The following is a 21,660-nucleotide window of genomic DNA, read 5'->3' as shown; positions in this document are numbered from 1 at the left end:
CAGGGCAAAGTGCCTGGGACACTCCCCCCTGGGGGAGGGGGTGTCCTATCAGGTGATCCAAGACCCGGATGCCCCCCGCCCAGAGTGATCACTAGGGACTAGGCGGAGACCAGGCGCGAGGCGCGAGGCCCGAAAGTTTGCCCAAGTGTTTGGGAAGCAGGCGGGCACGAGCCAGGCCGGACAGGGGCGCACTTACTGGACCCCTCGATCTTGTCGGCGCCGCGGCTCCATGTGATCTGGCGCGTCTCCAGCTTGACCTGGAAGGTCTTCCGTTCCGGCCGCTGCGACTTCTTGGAGTAGAACAAAGTCATGACGGTGCCCACCTCGAGGCTGCGGCAGAGGTGCAGCACCTCGGCTTCGGAGGGCGCGCCGGGCCCGCAGCCATTGGCGCAGGGGGTCGCGGCGCCCGCCATGCTGCAGCGACCTCGGCGACGCAGGCTGGCGGGCCCGGGGCGGCGGAGGCGGCAGCCCGGGAGGCAAGCGGGACCCGGTGGCGGCTCCTGCGGGCGGACACGGGGCGGGGACTGAGCGCGGGGGCGGGGCGGGGCGAGGCTCCGCCCCCGGCGCGCCGGGAACAAAGGCGCTCCTGGGGACGACCCCCGCCCGCCGCCGCGCCTGCGCCCCGCGACCCCGGGCAGGCCTCAGCGGGAGGACCTACGGCTCGGTCCCGCACAGCTTTCCCTGCGCGGGCCCTGACACGGTGCGGGGCACGGCTGCCCGTCACGCACGCAACCCCGCCCACAGGCTGCGGCCCGTCAGTCAGTCAGTCAGGCGCGCACACGGGCCTCCATCCCGCACGGGCCCCGCCGCAGTGGGCACGCCTCCCGGGGAGTGAGGGTGCGGCGCGACCCCCGGCCCGCCCGCCGAACCCGGTTACCTGGGCGGGCTGCCTGGCGGAGGGAGCCGCGCCAGGCTGGCCGCCTCACACCCGCGGCGGCGGCGGCGGCGGCGGCGGCGGCGGGGGCGGGCCCTCCGCGCACCCTCTCTGGGGAGGGGCGCGCCCGCGGATTGGCCAGCGGGCCGTGAGTGACAGCATGTCCGCCCCGCCCCCTCGCCACTGGCGTCTCTTAGGGTTGAGCGAACTGGTCCTGGGGTGGCCTTCGAGGAGGTCCTCGCGGGAAGTGGCCCTGCAGGCGTGGGTCGGGCCTTCGGACCCTCGGCCGCGGGCCCCGTGGTCTTCGAGGCCTGTCGTGCGTGGGCCGCTGCCCGCCTCACGCTCCGCCCGCACCCTACCTGCCGATGCTTTCCGACGCGCAGGTTTTTCCTCAGCTTTGTTTTTCTGCCCCGGCGGGCGCTGATCCTTCCTCGCCCCAGAAGCTCGCTTTCCTTGGGACTCAGTGCTTTGCCGGTTGTCGGGTCGAGCCGACCCTTCCGGTGGCTTCGCCTCTGCGCGGACACAGGTGACGCCAATCCTGGATCTCCCCTGACCTCCCGACCCTGTCATCCCGTTATCAGCACCACATCCTTGCTATCCTCATCACGTGTCTCCGTTCACTGGCTCTACCTTCTCTACGAGGCAGTAAACTCTTGAGTTGGAAAGGCCTCACACCTTGCCAGGAGCCCCTTTTCCTCTCTGCCTCACCACTAGGTAACCCACTGAGGTTCTTCCCTCCTGACGTTGGGGTTCTCTCCACTCTACCCATGATCCTGAGGCCGCGTCTTCTCTCTCCGTGCACTGTCCTCTTGGGTTTTGCCTGTATCTGTCCTTCAGGATTTACCGCTACAATGGAATGAAATCATGATCCTTTTAAATACGCATGAAAATTCCTACTGCGCTTCAAATCAGCACTGCCTTCATGGCCCAGCAGTCCTGTCTTCCCCTGCCTCTCCTGCTTCTTCTCTCACCACTGACCCTTCGTTCTGTTCTCCAGACATGACACCTCTCTGTGGCTGCTGAGTAATCTAAAAATCTGTCTTCCTAAGGCTATTCTCTGAACAGCACCCATAAACCTGAGGGTATCCCTTGATCATGTTGTCTGCCCAGTGTTGAGCAGACGGTTGGGCAGCTACCATGCAGCTCTGGACAGCTATCTGCATTTCGGAGGTGAGAAGTCCCACAGAGCATCTAGTGGATACAGAAAAACCTCCCTGGGATTTATGAGACTAGAATCTGTGAATGTATCAGTTAGTTGAGACAACCCACCCAACTGGGCCACCTCCAGCTTTGCCTTGCTGAAGTGGTAACATGTGTGCTGTTTCCCTTGAGTGTGGTCCTCAAGAAACTCAGAATTCAGTATAATACTGAGGAACTTTGCCCTAAGGGATGGGGTAGTTGAGATGGACCGACTGCCACCTACTGACAGGCCTTTAATGTGGGAAGGAGGGAACTGGAATCAACCCAATTGCTTGACCCTGGCTTGCACAACTAATGCTCATATTATCCTCAAATCAAGGTTTCAGAGCACCGCGACTCCAAGTGAGGCCACATAAGAGTGGGAACCTGAGTCCATGTGTTTCTGTTCCACAAGAGAACCACTGGCTGAGGTAAATCCTGGTGGTCAGCCACTAGCTGGTCAATCAGTGTAGGTAAGAGGAGGCATGTCTATGTCTGTAGGACTTCAAGAAAGGCCAGAGGATATAAGAAGATGACCAAGTGCATTTTAAGGGTGGGCTGGAGGAAACTACTTTGCAGACAAGAGTAATAGCATGTACAAAGACCCTAGACCAGAAAGAATCCTGGAGTTTGCTCAGTGAAGGGGAATGACCAGCCAGGATGATGATACTAAGACAGTTGGGGCTGAAGTAGGGCCTTCGTTGCCTGCCTGGTCTTGTCAATTCTCCCAGGAGACCCTTCTTAAATGTCGTATCATTGTTGAGCCTTCTGTGCAAACTCCAACATCCTATAAGACTTCAATTCACTTTTAAAATCTATCTTACCAGTGTCCAGCCCAAACCTTTTGCTCTTGTGTATGTAACAAGACCCCCAGGGGCTCCATGAATCCCTTCCAACAGCAATTTGTTTGCCAGGCTTTTAATCAGGGAACAGGGCTTCATTTCCTCTTGGGAATTATTAGCTTGCCAGGCCTTAGGTGTCTCCTTCCACCAAAGGAAGTTTGGGGAAAGTAGGGCACACACAGGGTGTGGCCAGTGTAGGCTTTCCCCAGCTCAGCATATATAAGGATGTGTAGGTGTCACTGGTAATATATGCATTTGCGCTGTTTGGGAGGAGCAACTCTGGCACCCACACAAGGCACTAGCCAGTGACATCACCCAGACTAGCCCTGCTTGGTCTTATTTCTGGAAACACTCATGCTTCAGCATGCCTTAGCTTATACCAAGCCTGTGCTTGAAGTCTGAGAAACTGCCCCACTGCCCTTCTGGTCTGTGGGCTTGATCTCACAGATACTGTAATAACCACTTAGTGCAGTGGTAAGCATATTGTGAATTATACAACTCTGTAAGATTCTCTACTAATCGCCACTTAACAAAACTGAGGCCTTTCTTGACACAATGGCACACTCCCAAGTCCTAGAACTTTGGAGGCTGATGCAGGAGGATCTCCAGTTTGAGGTCGAGGGGTTGGCACCACAGCTTACAGGTGTCTGGGATAAACACTAACCCAGGCAGCCCAGCTTCTGTCAGTGCTGTACTGCCTACATGCAATACCAATTTTTTCCTAATTCACTTCTTTCTGAACACTGCTACCAGCTGTTTTCTGTTTTGTTTCTTTTTTTCACTTATTAAGGGTGTGTGTGTGTGTGTGTGTGTGTGTGTGTGTGTGTGTCTGTGTCTGTGTGTGTGCGCGCGCGCACATATGTAGAGCGGTCAGAGGACAGTTTCTGGGAGTTGGTTCTTTGCTTCTACCATGTGGGTCCTAGGGATTGCACTCAGGTCATCAGGTTTAGCCGCAAGCACCTCTACCCACTGAGCCGTCTCACTGTCTCTATTTTCTGTTTAGTTAGTTTGTGCATGTTTGCCAAAACTGGGTTTTGTTTTGTTTGAGACAAAGTCTCTGTAGCCCAGGCTAGTCTTGAATTTAGCAATTCTCCTGCCTCAGCCTCTCAGCCTTGCTGGGATTACAAGTGTGAGCAACTAACTATGCCTGCTGGCTAGGTTGGGATTTTTTTAGGATACTGACTCTAAGCTAGAGGATAGAATGCTTATTAGGGAGCAGACCTAAGGTCAGCATTGAGGGAACAGGAAGGAAATAGGAATGGGCACAGCCTCTATCACCCTCCAGGGACTTGTGGTGTCCAGTACCAGCCTTAAATGGATGTTCATTGTTCTGGGAAAAGTTCATCCTCAGCCTGATGGATCTTTGTGATCTTAAGGACTGGCAGCTGGTTTTCTGTGGACACTTCTTCCGGAAGTAATGACAAGTCTTTATTTGAATGGGAACCAGGCACAGTGTTCACTGCATTTTTCTTGAGGCAAAGTCTTGCTGTATAACCCAGGCTGGCCTAAAGCTTGAGGTCTCCCCAACCTCCCATGAATTGAGATATTCAGTAGGCACCACCACACCAAGCTCTTAATGAAAAATAGAGTACTTAAACACAAAAGAACACAAGTACTGTGCTATTGAAATGGGAGATGTGGTTCTAAAAGAGGGATCATCATGTGGTTGATATGATGATAGAACTGCTATGATTGAGAACTAAATGTGGCTGAGCTTTCTAGTAGCTAAAGCAGTAACTCTCCATGTTTGGTAACTGGTTCCTTGGAAAGGGGGTACAATTTTCCTGGAATTAAGTTTGTTTGTTTGTTTGTTTGTTTTTTCCGAGACAGGGTTTCTCCTTGTAGTTTTGGTACCTGTCCTGGATCTTACTCTGTAGACCAGGCTGGTCTCAGAGTAAGAGAGGTCCGCCTGGCTCTTCTCCCAAGTGCTGGGATTAAAGGTTGCGCCACCGCTGTCCAGCTTGGAATTAAATTTTAAGAAAAGATTCTCACACAGATATGTATTTGATTTGAATAAGAAGGTGTTCTCAGCAGGCTAGTACCAAGTGCTAACACACTTGTAATTTGTGTTATTATAATTGTGTATTTTATAATGAATGATCTTGAGGGACTATAGAAGTCGTAATTAAAAAAGCATAGTTGAGTGATGCTCCTTTCACAAAGGGAGACAGACTTAAATAGACTTGAAATGCCTGGTTAATCCATGCATAAAGTTGGATTTTTCTTTTTCTTATCCCCTTTATTTACTGTTAGGTGTGCACATAGCAAGCACTTCCTACGTGCACACCTCAGTGAACCTTGAGCTTCACCTCAACCTGCAGTATAATAGACTCGTGTCCTCTGACTCCCACATCCATCTATGGCTCCACCTCTTCTAATAGCATAACCTCCTGGTTCTGTCCTTAAGTAGGTTGCATTCATTCTCAGTCGCTTAAAGAACTTCATGTTATTTAACTCAAGTTAAAAATTACACAGACTTCTCTGCACAACCCTAGCTGCCTCACTGCCGACTGTTCCCATTGGCTCTCCTCACCCGGGAATGGCAGGGTACAGTGACTGTTTCACGAAGTGTGGCACTGAAGATAGAGGGGAAACTGAAACCATGGGGGACTTGCTTTTCACTCTCCTACCCTTTCTTCCAGCACAGCCCCTACTGTGGCTTCTAGAAGGTCTCAGTCAGCAGGGCAGGAACAGATCAAGCCTGTTGTAGAAGTGGCATGCCAAGCTCAGTATGATAAGGGTGCTGGGAGCAAGAAGGGCCTTATTCTTTAGTGATTGTGGAGAGAGAAAAGTGAGAGTTGCTGAGTATTCATGAAGATACAGCCTTTCCAAATGATTCGAATACTCCTTTTCACTGTACGGTCACCCCAAGGTATTTCGTGGAGTGTTTCTGCAAAGGAAGTGCCAAAATTTAGAGACCCATGCCACATTTGTTTAGTGACATGTATACTTTGAATATCATTATTGAAAACCATTTATTTATGAATACTGATTCCTCACACTCACAATCCTACCAGTAAGCTTTGCATGAATCTTTTGAGTCTTTTTCACCATAAGAACATGTTAAGAATATGTAATCAAAGCATATTGCTCCCATTGCTTCTGAAAGCCTAGCTTATTGAAGAACAATTTACACATAAGTTGTACCCGCCTTCTTTTTTTAAAAATTTATTTTTTTACCTTGTGAGTGCTTTGCTTGGTGCCCATGGAAGTGAGGAGAGGTTATTGGATTACTTGGAACTGGACTTGCTTAGAAGGTTGTGAACCAACAAGTGGGTGCTAGGCATAAAACCCAGGTCCTCTGCAAGAGTAACAGTATTCTTAAACACTGAGGCATCTCTCCAGCCCTAAGATGTACCAATCATAAGCATGAAGTTTGAGTTTGAAAAATATACTCCTTGTGACTCTACCCAAACAGTAAATAGGGCAAATATGTCACTGGGAATTTTAACCTAAGCATAAATAATCACTGTGTTGTTTTACACATTATAAGGATTCTCAAATATAAGTAAAGACAAGGCAGTAAGTACAGAGAGCCTCCACCCAGCTTTGGGAGTTATGCTGAAGGTTTTTTGTTGTTGGTTTTATGGTGTTGGAGACAGATCCCAGGGCCAAGTGCCACACCTCTGAGCTATATCACTAGCCCCAGCTTCTACAATTGTGAACTGATGATCACTTGTTTTCCATAAATATTTCAGTGTTTGTCTAAAAGATTTTTAAAAAGTATTTAAGTACAGCATAATTAAGTCTAAAATATAACTATTTGGTAATTTATAAAGGCTGCTTACTTGGGGTTGTATGAAATAGTCTGTTAAATTTCTTCTGTTTACTACTTATAAGTATCCAAAACTAGCGTTACTGAGATCGTTTCAGGGTAGTATGTTCTCCTACGTGCTCTTTTGTTCAAAACAAGTTGAGAATGTCTCATTAGAGAAGGGATTTGCAAGGTCTGAAATAAAAGTCAATTCTTTCTTAGAATTAATTTTTAAAAATCCCTTTAAGAAAATGCAGCTTAAGTAGTATTTAGGAAAGAATTTCAATGTTGACAACTTATAGAAGTGAGAATGGGAGAAAGCTTAAGGCTGAGGCTACCTGGTCCAGTGAACCTATAACCTGGGGTTTAAACACAGGAACCCAGGCCCAACAGGCTTGGATAGCAAGCGCCGAGCTGTCCTCAGGAGGTCCCTGTGCTGTCCCAGTAGACAGATAGTGACAGTGCATGCAGAGCTTCAGAGCATGACTGGAATGGGCTTGGCCAAATAAGACAAGAACCCTGGCAGCTACAGACCTAACATGACAGATATCTCAGCAACAAACAGCCTGACAGAAATAGGGGTAAAACCAGTAAACATAGGAGCCGGAGAGGCATTTTTAGAAGGGGTGGTTACATGCTGTGAATCTTTTCAAATAAAATATCCAGAAAAGACATTGTTTAGAGAATGACCAGTGGAGGAGACACGTGGCAATGTAGATTAGCTGCCAATGGGTATGAGGGATCTTAATCAGATCAAAGTGGTCTTAAAAATGACCTGTGATGGACAAACCTGCCAGTAGTTACTAATCACTTTTAAATGTTGGATTTATGACATGTAAAATACACTTAATAGTAGTGCTTTTTTGAAAAAGTAATAGCACCCACTCCTGTTCACCAAGAACTTACTTTAGCAAGATGCTGAAAGTATACTTTCCTCTTGTCGCCTGGTCACTGGTGACCAGAGCTAAAATTAAGGGAGGGGCCTGGGGCAAACATGGGCTGCAGTGGGTGGGGAGTGACGAGTGGTGTGGATGACTCACAGCAGGTACTTGTGAGATCAGAGGAAGAGAGATGGTAGTTGGGAATGTTGGGGATTGGGACGGTTCTCTTTTCCCTTTTTAATGTGGTAGCTTGCCCCACTGATGTCAAGAGGAGGGGAGATGTGTAGTTTGGGTGCCACATAGAAGCCACTCCTCGTTGCCTACTACTGGACACCACAGAAGGGAATTTCTCAGATGCTGCCCATCTGGCTTCTCCTCTTGGGTTTGTGCTGGAATTGAGATGTACTGGGTTGCCAGCAGGGACATAAGTTTACTCCTATCTCCAAGCTCAAACAGTTGTCAGAGCCCTTCTACTTTATCCCCATCATCAGCCCCCTGCCCCTCCCCCCAAACCCCAACTTTGCAGCCACTTCTCAGTCCCAGTCAGAATCAGCGGAGATCCCATTCTGTGGCTTTACTCCACCCAGGCCTGCCACCACTGCCGGGAATGTCCCTATTTGCTGTTATCTTGAGCAGCACCTACTTTTGCTTTTCATCTGTTATCAGAAGACCTGGCAGGTGGGGCTTGCCAGAGGTAGGTACTACTTCCTGCTCAGGATCTGCCTAGAGTTGACAACCTAGTTAATTAGGTCCTGCTCAGGTCCCCAAAATAAGGTTCATTTCTTAATAACCACCATTCAAAGACCTTATGTTTTCACATTCTATCTGGCTAACCCAACACTACAGAATTCAAAATTCCCTGGCTATAATCTCTTGATTCCAGTGATGGTTTACTGTTTTTATTTTCTGGGGTTAAGTGCTGCCTCTTTCACTGGCCACTGAAGTTCAAGCCTCAATGAAACAAGAATTCTCTGCTGTGGGCCCAGCACCAGTAACAACTGAGATCATTAAGGAAGGTGGTTCTGAATAGACTACTTCATACCAGCAAGCTTGGGTGCAGGCCCTTTCAACTGGTGACCCATTCTGATCTTCCCATCGGCCTGAAGACTTCATCTTTTCATCCTGAATTTCAGATTCAGGATGATGGAAGGAACACTTTGTGGGGATTATGGCTACTTTTAGATACCCAGAGCTCTGGGAATGGACACAATTAACCACCTTCAACCAATCAATGCAGTCTTCATTCTACCCCAGAGGCTTCTGAGATCTGGTACTCAGTACTGACTGATCTGGTCTCAGTACTGACTGGATGCTTCACCATATAAGCAGAACTCAAGCTACCTTCTGCTTCTGTCCAGTACACATGGAAAGCTCTCTACAAGTGTAACCCAAATAAACTTGGCTCTGTCTTGCTCAATAGGCACTGCTCACACTGGGATTCTGCAGTTCTTACAGGTTTTCTGTACCTTCCCTTGCTTTCTGGGCCTGTCTTTATGTAGGGAGACTTTGATACTCTGCATTCCACATCAGGACAGATGTACTTCCATGTCAAGCTCCATAACTATCTTTCGCTGGGAGGAACCTACCTTTGCTGACCTGAATGAATAGACCATGCACTACACTAAATCCCAGCCCCGAGCCTTTACTCTGGCCTGGGGCCTCATTCACAAAGAGGCAGACGCTAAGTTTCCGTTAAGTTGTAGGAGTTTATTTTAAATAACCTACAGTTGATTAAAAGGGAATTCATGATAAAAATAGAAGATACTTGAGGAAAGATGAGGGAATGGACTCTGCACACACACTAAACTAACAATGCCTCTAAAACTAGTGATTATAGCAAAAAATGTCTTCACATTAAAATTTTGCTTTTTATGTTTTTTTTTTTCAATTTTTTACACAATTACAAAAGAAAAATAAAAGCCCTAAAATCTTGATTATTTTTCTTTTTTGTTTTTTGGGGTTTGGTTTTTAAATTTTTTTTTTTTGACCAAATGCTCATTTTCCTCTAAATTTATTGACCTGTGGAAGTTTTTATACAATAAAGTCTTTCAAATGAAAGACTGGGGTTTCCAAAGAAAAAGATGGATCTCTTAAAGGGTACAAAGAATGCTGAGAACAAAGGATGATGGGAAAATGGTTTCAGTCACTGATTATTTCATATCTTTAGACTCACTCGCCCTTCATCCCTCCCCAACCCCAAGCTACACGATCTTTAAGATCAAGAAGAAGGCTTAAATATTTTAAAATAATTAAAAAGAAATAAAAATTCACATTTAAAAAGGAACACTCAAGTCAGGAAATATTTTCCCATCATGCTTTTCTGTGAATAGGTGTCTGAACCAAAACACTGCCGATGTCACAACTGCTTCAAGTTTAATGAAAACTGATTCCCATGACGATAGAGTGACAACTCTAATAGGTGCGCTGGGTTTTTGTTTTGTTCTACTTAACTTTAAATTCCTGAAATGGGGAGAGGAGGGAATTTAGGAATCGTTTCTATTAAAATATAGAAGTTATTGCAAAACCCTAACTGTAAAAACGCACCAATATAATCAGACTTCGCATACAGTAGCTGAGAGAATCCAAACATTGCAGCAAAACTGAATTTGCCTGGCAGGATGCTGACAAATTCCCATCCACTTGCTCTCGAAAATAAAAACAAAATTCAAAACAAATCAAACAGCTAGAATTTTGATATCTGAAATATTTTTAAATAAGTTGTCCATAGGACAACTGGCTCAGCTCTCCCTTATAACATCTCCAGGTCTATCTTTTTGCAAAGATGTTGGTTTGTTAAGACTTGTGGCCTCTCCCTCAGGCATGAGGGCAAGTGAGGCTCAGTTTATCCATCTTCCTCAAACCACACTGTCCCTTTTCACAGAACCCCTGGCAAGACTGGTCAAAACTCGTAGTCCTCATCGGTCATATCAATGGCCCAAGCAAACTTCTCCCTCTGGGTTTTGTTGTAAATCTTCTCAATTGGGACCCCCCACTTCTTGCACCTGCAAAAATAAAGGTAGAGATAAGAAAGGAGATTAGTGTACCTTAATAATAGCCCACAGCAGAGGTCCAGGGTTTTCTAGTACACCAGAAATATTCAAAGAACTTTATTTCATTGCCCCATTTAATCTCAACAGAGATCTCTAAAGTAGGTGTTACTGCAGAAACACAAACCAAAAAGGTAGACTGTAAATAGCCACGCAGAGAAGGTAAGCAGCAGTAAGTGCTGCTCTTGTAGAGGACCAGAATTTGGTTCACAAAACCAACATGGTAGTTCACAACTGGAGTCCATAACTCCAGTTCCAGGTGATATGACATATTCTTCTGGCATCCTTGGGTACTAGGCACATATATTGGGCAGGCTGGGTTTGGTAGTGTATGTCTTTAGTCCCAGCAATCAGCAGGAACAGGCAGGTCTCCAAGTTCAATGCCAGCTTGGTCTACACAGCTAGTTCAAGGCTAGCCAGGACAACTTAGTGAGAACTAATCTCATAAAAAGATATTTTGCGTTTTCTTTTTCCCCCCACTGAAAAGTTCTGTTAAAATACAGGTGAACTGACCCTTCTATTTTTTCCTTCATAGAGGTCTAGGAGAGTCCATTCCTGTCATACCCACCTTCTCAGGATAACAGAAGATTGGGAGATGTACAGTAAACAGGAACACTTGTGTGAAAACAGAAGTATGTAAATTTGGGTCCCCAGTGCCCATGGGGAAAACTGGGTGTGCTGTGAGCCACTATAATCGCAGCCCTGCAGGGTGGAGACACATGGATCCCAGGGGCTACTAGAGACCCTGTCTCATGGAACCAAGGCATAGTGATAGGAGGAAGATACCAAGTGTAGTCCTCTGGCCTCTGCAGGCATGGGCTCCTACACACACACACACACACACACACACACACACACACACACACACACACACACACGCCCTTGGGATCATCTAGGCTATTCTGCTGTACCTGTGAACGGGGATACCAAGTGTAGTCCTCTGGCCTCTGCAGGCATGGGCTCCTACACACACACACACACACACACACACACACACACACACACACACACACACGCCCTTGGGATCATCTAGGCTATTCTGCTGTACCTGTGAACGGGGCTCAGCAATCAGAGCATCAGGCTCTCCCAGAAGTGTGCAGCTTAGACATGGCATGAGGACACTGGCAATACTCTGAGACTTTCTGCCTTTCCTACCTTACTTAAGCAATAGCAGGAGATTTGCATAGGCCTAATTCTTACCAAGCCACTGTGATCCTAGGGTCCAGATAATTGAGTTTGGAGGTTCCCAAGGCAATTTGTTTATTCTCCTCTCGATCTGTGGCTTGAACTTCCAGCTTCATCAGCTGCTCTTCTAGTCTCTGTACAGCCTTCTTTTTTGACTCTACTACCCTGGAAGAATGGCAGTCATTACACATTAAGACTGACCTCTGGACAAGAACAGACTACATCCTTAGATGCCACTTAGAGGAGAAAAAGCATGGAAAATTTCCCAAAGAAACTCTTGGGGGAAAAAAAAAAAACTCAGTATGGTGGTTTAGCCTGGGAAGCTAAAAGGATTGTGAGATCCAAGATAGTCATAATGAGACCCTGCCTTCAAAGAAAAGAGGTAGGTGGGCTGAGACACCCAGGCCTAAATGATGAGGCCAACTGTTCTCTGTTAACCAGCCTTTGGTACAGTATCAAATACATACTTCTTGGTCTTTGCATCCTTCATGACTTTGGCATCAGCCTTAGCACTTTTCAGGTCCCTTCGAGCATCTGCTAACTGGTCTTTCTTGGCATCAATCTAGGCAGAGAAAAACAGTAGTAAAGTTAGGAATAAAATAAGCCAGAGAGGGAAAAGAGTTCCATCTAAGAACGTAAAACCTGGGAGTTGTTAGTGTTTTCTAGGTACAAACACAGGGGTGGCTTTATGAAGATGGGGGATGGACAGTGACCACAGAAAATAATCCAACCTGTTTGCTTCTCATTCATGTTCTTCAGTGAACTTTTTCTAAAAGAGTATCTGGAAATCTGGTTGTAATCTTTCAGGGGAACACTTGGCTTTAGAGAACAGAGAAGGGCCCAGATGGCAGCTATTATCAAATGAATCCTGTGCCAGGCTTTAGTTTTCCTTTGTTGTTAGTCTGTTTGGTTTTTTTTTTTTAAAAGACAAGGTCTCACTACATAGACCAAGCTGGCCTAAACTCACAGAGATCTGCCTGATTCTGACTCTCAAATGCTGCTGGGATTATAGGTGTGGGTCACTAAGCCTGGCCTTCTGCATCTCTTTTAAGGCTGTAGGAGAAACTAAACACTAAAGCTAGACACTCAAATATCTTCTAAGGAAGTACAGATCATTTCCCACAGTCTGTCAACTTTTTTTTTTTTGGCCAGGTTTGAGGAAAAGGGTACATTAATATGTAGAAAATAAAAACATGGCAAATAGCATTAATTAGGAATGGCCTAGCCTTAGCTTTCTGTTTTAGAAAGGAAGGAAGTCTAAACTAAGAAGAAAATTAGTCATCACTCAATAAGAGATGTGAAAAAAGAATCAATTGATTTTCCACCACAAAGGTAATCCCTATCTATAAAGAAAAGACAGAGCATTTTCATCCTTTCTTGCTTTTTGGAACCCTTGAAAAGCTAAGTTCTGCTTTGGGTGTTGCTTAGAAACAGCAGTAGGCAATATTAGGATGCTGGGGTTAAAGCTGCTGAGTTTGTGCTGCTGGGTTCCCAAGAATCCCACCCCTGTGATCACCCTGATGACCTATGAGGTCAAGAGAATATCCTAGAGTAAATACATGTTGGCTTATTGTTCACTGAGCCTAAAATTTGTTAGACAAACACCCCACCCCATCCCACCCCACCCCACCCCCGGGGCAAACAAAACAAAACAACAACAACAACAAAAAAAAACCCACAGAAAATGCAGCCTAAGATTAAAAACAGTCCACCTCTGTGAAAGAATCATTAAATATGCTTTACTGTTAGTGGATTCCTTCCAATATCTATGTCGTTCAAAAACGTTACTGGAACTGACTCTGCACACAAAAAAAGCATCACAGCTACCACTAGTCAGATGCCTCTTGGGCCAGAAATGCAGCAAACCACAGTCTAAACCATTTCTGTGAATGCTACACTGGCAAGCTATGTCAAATTCTCTCAGAGCATCAAAGACACCATTGATTCACTAGGCAGTGGGGTGTGTGTTTGCTTTGTGGGCACATAGGCGAAGGTTCCTAGGCTTGGAGGGCTCATGTGGCAGACATCCTAAGCCACTCAAACAGGGGTTCCAGAGTAAAAGCAACAAATGTTCCAGGAAGGGTCTTCTAACCTAGGTAAACAGCACCCCAGTACTCATGCTTTAATCTGAGCTTGGAAATGACAACATGTGGAAAGTAAGCAGTATCAGAGGATCTCTGTTTAACAGAGGGGCAAAGCAAAGGCAAATGCTAAGATGGCAGTTTGTGAGTTTCTTGGCTTGCTGACCCTATACATGGACTAGAGAGCTCTGTGATCTGTATTCACTCACTGTGGATACAGAGATCCCTTCAGGCCAGATGCAGCAAAGCCTCTAGGTTGTATCTTTATATACATTATCCTGGGGTACTCATCTTGCAGATATCTCAATAGAAGAAAAATATTCGTTTTGTTTTGTTTTGAGACAGGGTTTCTCTGTGTAGTTTTGCGCCTTTCCTGGAACTCACTCTGTAGCCCAGGTTGGCCTCGAACTCACAGAGGTTCGCCTGCCTCTGCCTCCGGAGTGCTGGATTAAAGGCGTGTGCCACCACTACCCGGCTTGAAGAAAAATATTCTGAGCCTGAATGTGTGTTAAGTTTCACTACAAAGCAGTTTCTAAAACTCAGTTGTCTAAGTACAGAATTCCATAAACTATGGTGGAAAAAAATTGTATCTGCACTTTGGCTACTTTTTATTTATGAGTGTGGGCAAGAACCTGTCCTGTGACTATTACCAACAGATGTTGAATACTTCCCTATTATACATTACAGTGTTACAGAACTCTTGAAATATCACTTTTATTTATTACTATCTTTTTTGGGGGAGGTCATTTGATATTTCCTCCGTGGAGAGTAGCTAGTCAGCTAAATACTTTTACTTCAGTTGGAATAGCGATAATTACAGTAGCTGATGTGAAGTAAGCTCATGTATCACTATACAGTAATTATTAGGACCACCTCAAGACCTTAAATGGGGATATTTATTCCTGTGCCACAGACTCAATTTTAATATAACTGGTTTCCATTGTGCAACTGTTTTAACATGAACTATCTGCAAATTTTCACTGTGGGTTAGGGAGTTCAGATGCATAGTTAATCAGCCAATGCTAATTATGCATGGTAGTGGAACAAAATCACCTTGTTTTGATATCAGTCTCTCCCTACAGGGCACAACCCTAACACAGTCAGATCTGAATTCAACAGATGTAAAGAGTTGTGCTAGGATTAGGGGGAATTAAACACCATTGCTTGACCAGCTTTTAAAGCTGAAACAATCTGATAGGAAAGAGTTAATTTTCCCTTCCCCTGCTTCTACCCCAGGGATTAAACCCAGGGTTTCATGTATGGTAGACAAGCATAGGTAGGCTCTACCACTGAGGTGTATCTTCAGGATCTTAGCTAGAGCACTAAGACTTTACTTTTGTGGTGCTAGAGGCCTATTATACACCAGACAAGCATTCTACCACAAAGCTGCACTCTTATTTCCATTTTCCTTAAGCATATAGCAGGGATGACAATTAGCTATTCCAGGGGCATCAAAGTTAGCACTTCAAAATAGAAAGTAATTAATATAGAACTTGTGTCCCCAGCACAAATATTTTAGGAAAAAATACAATACTATCCAATTATCTCCGCTTCTTATCTATAGAACAGATCTTTCTTCAGAACAGACCCACACTAGCCTGCTGTTATCCCAGCCTACACAAGGTCAGATTCCAAACGCCTCTCATTTTCAGATGATATCATACATGACTCCCTTTGCTATCCCACCTTCGGACCCCACCATACCTTAGACTGCAAGTTCATCATTGACTTCTCAAAGGTCTTTGGTGGCGCCCTCTGGTGGTTACAAAGAATTGCAACAGCTCGATTGGCACGATTATAAGATAGAATCTTTGCTGGTACATTCTCATCAGCTGTAAAGAAATATAATAGTAACAGAGTCAATTTGTATACCAAGAATGTATACATGAAGTATCTCTAGGGACTTCATCCTTTTGTGATGTTTGTACCAGTCTTCAACTTACCATAACCAACTTTCTCTGAAGGTACAAGGTCAAATTTTGAATCAAAGGCAGGAAATTTCTACATAAGCCTGAATGAGTTCTTATCACAAGAGTTATTCTGGGCCTCTACTTTTCTTCTTCTTTCTTTCTTTTGTTTTTTTCCCTCTTTATTTTTCGAGACATGGTTTCTCTGTATAGCATTGGTGCCTGTCCTGGATATTGTTCTGTAGACCAGGCTGGCCTCAAACTGACTGGCTCTGCCTCCTGAGTGCTGGGATTAAAGGTGTGCACCACCACCACCTGGCTTTTCTTTTTTTAACTTTAGTAAGTTACTGTCTATAACTCCAGTTCCAGAGAATCCGGACACCCTCACATAGACACATATGCAGGTGAAAATCTGATGCACATAAAATAAAAATCAATTAATCCCAGCTGTGTGGGGGAGGGGGACTTAGGCAGAAGGTTTACTATTTGAGGCTAGCCTGGAGCACTAATGAATTATGGCTAGCCTTCAGGTACAGTGTGAGAACTTGATTTAAGGGGGTAGGAAAGTACTAGGAGTAATTATTACATACTATTATTAAGACAAAAAATAGCAGAGAAAAAGACTTATTCTCATATTTTTCTGGTAATTGTGACAACTTTTACCCTCCCCAATTTAATAGCATTGTCTGTTTCTTGTGAGCTTTAAGTAACACAGACAAAACACAAAAATTCTTAGAAAAAGTTTTGTTAGCATTCTATGAGATTAATCTAGAATTTGGGGCAGGACTGGGAAGAAAGGCACTGGTTTTGTTTAGACAGCGAAGCCTCTTCTAGAGATTGGAGGGAAAGAGCGAAGGTCAAGGACACTGGCACCACCTGCAGGCAGCCCTATAGTCACTACTTACGGGCTGTGAGCTCTTTAAGCTGCTGCTGTAGCGTGATGGAGGCATTGTATGTACGGAACACCTTGGCAGTCAAGCCCTCCATGAGATCCTGAAGATGCTTATTTAGAATACCAGTCTGCAGAAGACAAAGCAACACAGAGGATACTGGAACTGGGTAAAAGTCAAACTACCCTCTCCCTGGCAGCAAGTGCTAGGAGTCACAGTGCCAGTACTGTCAGCATCCTGACAAGTTATGACCCTGTCCATCAAAGAGGGAGTTAGCCAAGAGGGAAAATAATTCCAGAATACATGATTGCATGATACCTTTCTACAAAGTACTTCAATCTTGAGCAGTTCAAAACAACAAGTGTGTTCTTTCCTATAAAAATCTCTCCCAGTACAGAAATCAATGAATCTTAGCTCCCTAGCACAGGCAGCTAGGCATCTCATAAAAGGATGCAGGAAAGAGGGAAAGATACAGTAGGCCTCAACTCCCTCTGCCTTAAGGCTTTGGTACTAATCTGAAGCAGAAGGTGTCTGTTCCTGGCCCCAGTGGAGGAAGGGTATGTAGAATGTCACTGACAAGCTAGCCTAAATGGACAGCCCAAGCATCCTTTGGCAACTTTTGTCTTTAGAAGCTGGAGATTGCCTGGGACTCTAGACCAGTGTCCTGTGTCTACTCACATTAAGTCGATCAAAAAGATCATCCTCGGGCTGCTTGTTCTCCATAAATAGTTGTAAGTTCTTAAAAACCTAAAAGAAATAAATCCAATTATTATTTTTAAAATCTTTAGAATAACTTCAAACTCACAAAAACTTGCAAAACAGAGAAAAGGCACAGGGACCACCCATATATACTATACTGAAATTCTTGCTATGGATGTGTAAATTTACATAAATACCTAAGTATCTGTTCTGAGCCATTTGTGGGTTACATATTGTATCTCTTTTAGCTCTAAACATCTCAGTGTCTGTTTCCTAAAAACAGAAATACTCCTTTATAGTCAAACTATGCTTACCCCAGTTTTATATGACTTAGCTGATATGTACAGTTATCCAGTAGGCTAGAGTAGTAAAGCGCCTGTATGCCTATCTCATGGGTCTATGGAACTGCAGCACACTCTACAGTGATGGGTGCAGAGCACTGAAAACTGAAAGATTACCATTTCATTCAGTTGGGAATTGGTCTGAGGCTAAACAAAGGCATAAGGTGGCAAGTGTGCAACATGACCAGAGGATGCTGATGTGCTTAAATCACTAAAGTGGTTGGGTCCAATCTTATGCTGAGTTTGCTCTAAGGGCTAACTCTCTGCAGACTGTTACAAACTGCTTCCAGAGATGGCTACACATTCCTAGCAAGTAGCAGAGATTGCAGGATGGGGCTAAAATGAGGCACACAGCACATACACAGCATCAAGCAGTATCTCTCTTTGAGATCATTTTTGCTAAAGCCCAGCAAAATGTGGAGCATATAAAAAGCACTCAATAAGTATTTGTTGAATGAACAAGTAAAAAAGCAAGCCAGAAAGCACAGGCCACGTGAACTTACTCGTTTCTCAACTGGGACTTTGTTATAGTATCTGATTGAGTCCTTCCCAGGAAAGTCAAATTCCACCACATATTCCTGACCATCCAATTCTGGGTGTAGATTGATGTGTTCCACTCTAAGTGAACAGCAACCCACAGTGTCTGCCGTTTCTCCTTCCTCCTTCTCATTGCCTGCTCTCAGAGCAAGCTGCACAGGAAAGGGGATTGGGGTTTTAAAGAAAGAGATAAGCATCAGTGAAGAGACATGGACCATATATAATCTCTAGGTAAGAAACCCCAAACCAGAAGCCCCCAATTCTTCTGTGGATGAAGCATCAGTCAGCACAGCTTGGAAACTCAGATTCTACAATGTTATGACTCATGAAAGCCACAGGGATACTTAGAGACCAAGTTTCTCTACTCTATCCTTAGAATGGAGATAGAGGGAAGACAGGAAAAAATTTTTAAAAAAAAATTCATTTATTCATTCATTCATTCATTCATTTATTTATTTAAGGTCTGGGTGTTCTGTCTGCATGTATGCCTACATGCCAGAAGAGGGTATTGGATCCCATTGTAGATGGTGTTGACCACCATGTGGTTGCTGGGAATGGAACTCAGGACCTCTGAAAGAAGAGCCAGTGTTCTTAACTGCTAAGCCATCTCTCCAGCCCTCGAGAGAGAAAATTTTAACAAGGCAACAAATACTTTTCCTTTGGGCAGTCAGATTAAAAACTATTATCAATTTTGTGAGAATTCAGAATTTGGGCTAAAATATGAGCACTGTAAAATGGAAGAAAAAAATCACATGAGTACTAAGAAACTGAACTCTATAGCATTATCTTTCACACTGTAGTTTTAATAAATCATACTTTTTGTTTAACCAACTTTACAGGTTATAATCATCCTTTTCTAAAAGAATGAAGTGGAGAAGAAATATCAGAATTCAGGGCTAGCCGTTTAAGCAGTGGTTTGTGCAATTTCTGAATTAATTGCATACAAATAAATGTGAGTTGGATTTTGACATAAAATAAGTACTTTTCATTATGGGTTATGATTTAAAAAAGAAAAGATTTAAAAGTGTTAGTTATCCTTAATCCCTCCCCCCAAAAAAGTTCAATTTATGCAGATCCTCCTGTTACAAAATGAGTAGCACTCAACAATAAACATTGGTGAATGCCTCTTTTTAATCCACATCTACTTTTCTTACTAGGATAGATTTGATTATAAGTCACACAGCAGATATACACTCCCAACCCCTATACTTACAGAGTCGACACACCCTATACCTATAAACAGAACTGTCCAATGCAAATAAAGGAACCTGCTCCCACCTTATCAATGAAGTACAGTGCTACAGCTCTCTGTCGAACTTTCATCTCTTTGGACTTCCAGTCTTCCCGATACTGATTTCTGATCTTGTCCACACACTTCTTCAGCCGCCGAGCAGTCTCGTATTTCTGCCAGTCTTTCTCACCCTATAGAGACCCCACCCCAAAGGTGTATTATTTACAAAGAGTAAAATAACACACTGAATATTCAGAGCTCTATATCCAAGAACAGCAACTTGAGCTTAAGTGAGGCTGAAAAGCATAGAACTGAAGAGAAAGTCTGGAGTATTTAACCTGACAAAAATACATTCTGTTCTATTTTCATTCAGAACTGACTCGTGTATAATTGCTAAGAAAGCTTCCGAATCTCTAAAATGCTCATACTCTTTGGAGAAGCCCACAAACCATGCCCCCAAACTGACTTTTTTTTTTTTAAGGTTTATTATGTATACAGTATTCTGTCTACATGTATGCCTGCAGACCAGAAGAGGGCACCAGATCTCATTACAGATGGTTGTGAGCCACCATGTGATTGATGTGAATTGAACTTCAGGACCTCTGGGAGAACAAGAGTGTTCTTAACTGCTGAGCCATCTCTCCAGCCCCCCAAACTGACTTCTGTCAACATAAAGAATATAAGCATTCCCATTCCCTCACAAGTACCACAGCATTGTTCCCAAATCTCAGGTCCAATACCAGTTTTCTGCTAGCACTGAATTCTATTAAATTCAAGACAGCCATTGAGTTTCATGGAGCTATCCAAGAAACAGAACCTAAGCCTACAACATGTAATCACCAAGGAACACACTGACCTCCATGAACAGTTGCAGTTATTCACTATTTTCTAACTTCTGCATTTAAAAGCAGTGTCTGGTTAGACTGAGAAAAACAATGATTCTGGGAATACTTCCCTTCCTCTTTTTTGTTTGTTTGTTTCAGGACAAGTTTTTTTTTGTATAACCTTGGTTGTTTTAGAACTAGTTCCGTAGACCAGGCTGGCCTTGAACTCAGAGATCCACCTGTCTCTGACTCCTGAGTGATAGGATTAAAAGCGTGCGCCACCACCGCCTGTTACCACACCTTTTTTTAATGGAATTTTTGGCATAATAGTTTAAAGGTCTGACCCTAAAGCCCATAAACTGTTAGGAAAATGTTATACATGCCTGGTATTGTAAACCTAACCAAAAACCTGTGACTAGGGAGCTCATACGTCTGAGAGGTGAACGTACTGTTATGATTTTGCAAAATACTGGTATGGTATCAAACTGCCTTCTAAATACGCATCTCTACACTCACAGACTGGTGCAGCTCTTTCTTGGTCCTCATCAGCAAAGCTTGTGCAATGAATGTGGTTAATACCAAGGCTGCAACTGTTCTAAGTACAGAGAACAAATGTCTGTGGAATGCTGCTCAGACATGAATGGGACCTCCACATTATACAATACACTCTGACCTCAAGGTTCAGGAAGCATTGAAAAAGGAGATGGAAAGACTTAAGAGGCACAGGTGACAGAGGACTGGGGCCAAAGTGTCTTCTGGACATGGTAATCCCATTACACAGGAACTAGAAAACAGTTGTGGCTGCCTACACAAGATCAAACCAGTCAACATTCCTGCATGAAGTGGGGAGGGAGGGATAGCAAGCCCTAACTTGTAGCTGAGGAGTTACTGACATTTGGTGGCTGCTGGTGTGTACTTGATCAGTTTTCTTTAGAGGTGTGGTTCCTGGTAGCTTTTCCATGCCCCCAGTGGATGGCCGGACACACACACACCACTAATTCAACTGAGTAGGTTACTAAAAAGAGTTGCCATGAAACCGAGAAGGAAGGGGTGTGTGTGTATGTGAATTAGGAATTACTTAAGAATCTCTGCTCCTGATCCTTTGATCCTACAACAAATGAGAGGAGGTGGAAGTGATTTCTTTTTATAAATTATTGTTTTCCACCTGAGACATAAGGACCTGATCCATCGGACCTCATGAAATCCTTGAGACATAAGAACGATGGTCAAGATCTTTACACACAGAGGCATGGGGGTACATGGGACAAAAAGGCGAACTTCCAGATCTCAACAAGCTCAGAAAGCAATGCTTATTTGCATGTGCTAAGGAGTCATCAACATTTCCTCACAACTGTGTGTGTACTATTTGTATGTGCTGTTTGGTTTAA

The 21,660-nt window shown here is 44.3% G+C and overlaps 2 protein-coding genes across 3 annotated transcripts in view; both read right to left on the bottom strand.

The window, feature by feature from the left end:
* Positions 1-500, bottom strand: part of Plcg1 (phospholipase C gamma 1) — a 32,178-nt gene extending 31,678 nt beyond the window's left edge. Inside the window, exon 1 of the mRNA XM_028868389.2 lies at positions 197-500. Coding sequence (XP_028724222.1) covers positions 197-413 — 217 coding nt within the window. The 5' untranslated portion in view covers positions 414-500. The remainder of the gene's footprint in view (positions 1-196) is intronic.
* Positions 501-9,216: 8,716 nt separating this feature from the next.
* Top1 (DNA topoisomerase I) overlaps positions 9,217-21,660 on the bottom strand; it is an 89,051-nt gene continuing 76,607 nt past the window's right edge. Inside the window, exons 14-21 of one of the 2 annotated variants that reach the window (XM_028868386.2) lie at positions 19,496-19,639; positions 18,184-18,369; positions 17,319-17,387; positions 16,656-16,770; positions 15,548-15,675; positions 12,230-12,324; positions 11,778-11,927; positions 9,217-10,532 (exon numbers count right to left, since the gene is read on the bottom strand). In XM_028868386.2, the coding sequence (XP_028724219.1) occupies positions 10,430-10,532; positions 11,778-11,927; positions 12,230-12,324; positions 15,548-15,675; positions 16,656-16,770; positions 17,319-17,387; positions 18,184-18,369; positions 19,496-19,639 (990 nt within the window). In that variant the 3' untranslated portion in view covers positions 9,217-10,429. The remainder of the gene's footprint in view (positions 10,533-11,777; positions 11,928-12,229; positions 12,325-15,547; positions 15,676-16,655; positions 16,771-17,318; positions 17,388-18,183; positions 18,370-19,495; positions 19,640-21,660) is intronic. The other variant, XM_028868387.2, reaches the window with a different exon arrangement.

The sequence above is a fragment of the Peromyscus leucopus genome, chromosome 4 (assembly GCF_004664715.2).
Source record: "Peromyscus leucopus breed LL Stock chromosome 4, UCI_PerLeu_2.1, whole genome shotgun sequence".
Classification (NCBI taxonomy): Eukaryota; Metazoa; Chordata; class Mammalia; order Rodentia; family Cricetidae; genus Peromyscus; species Peromyscus leucopus.
Note: the sequence above shows the minus strand (reverse complement) of the source record. Positions and strands in the feature narration are given on the sequence as shown.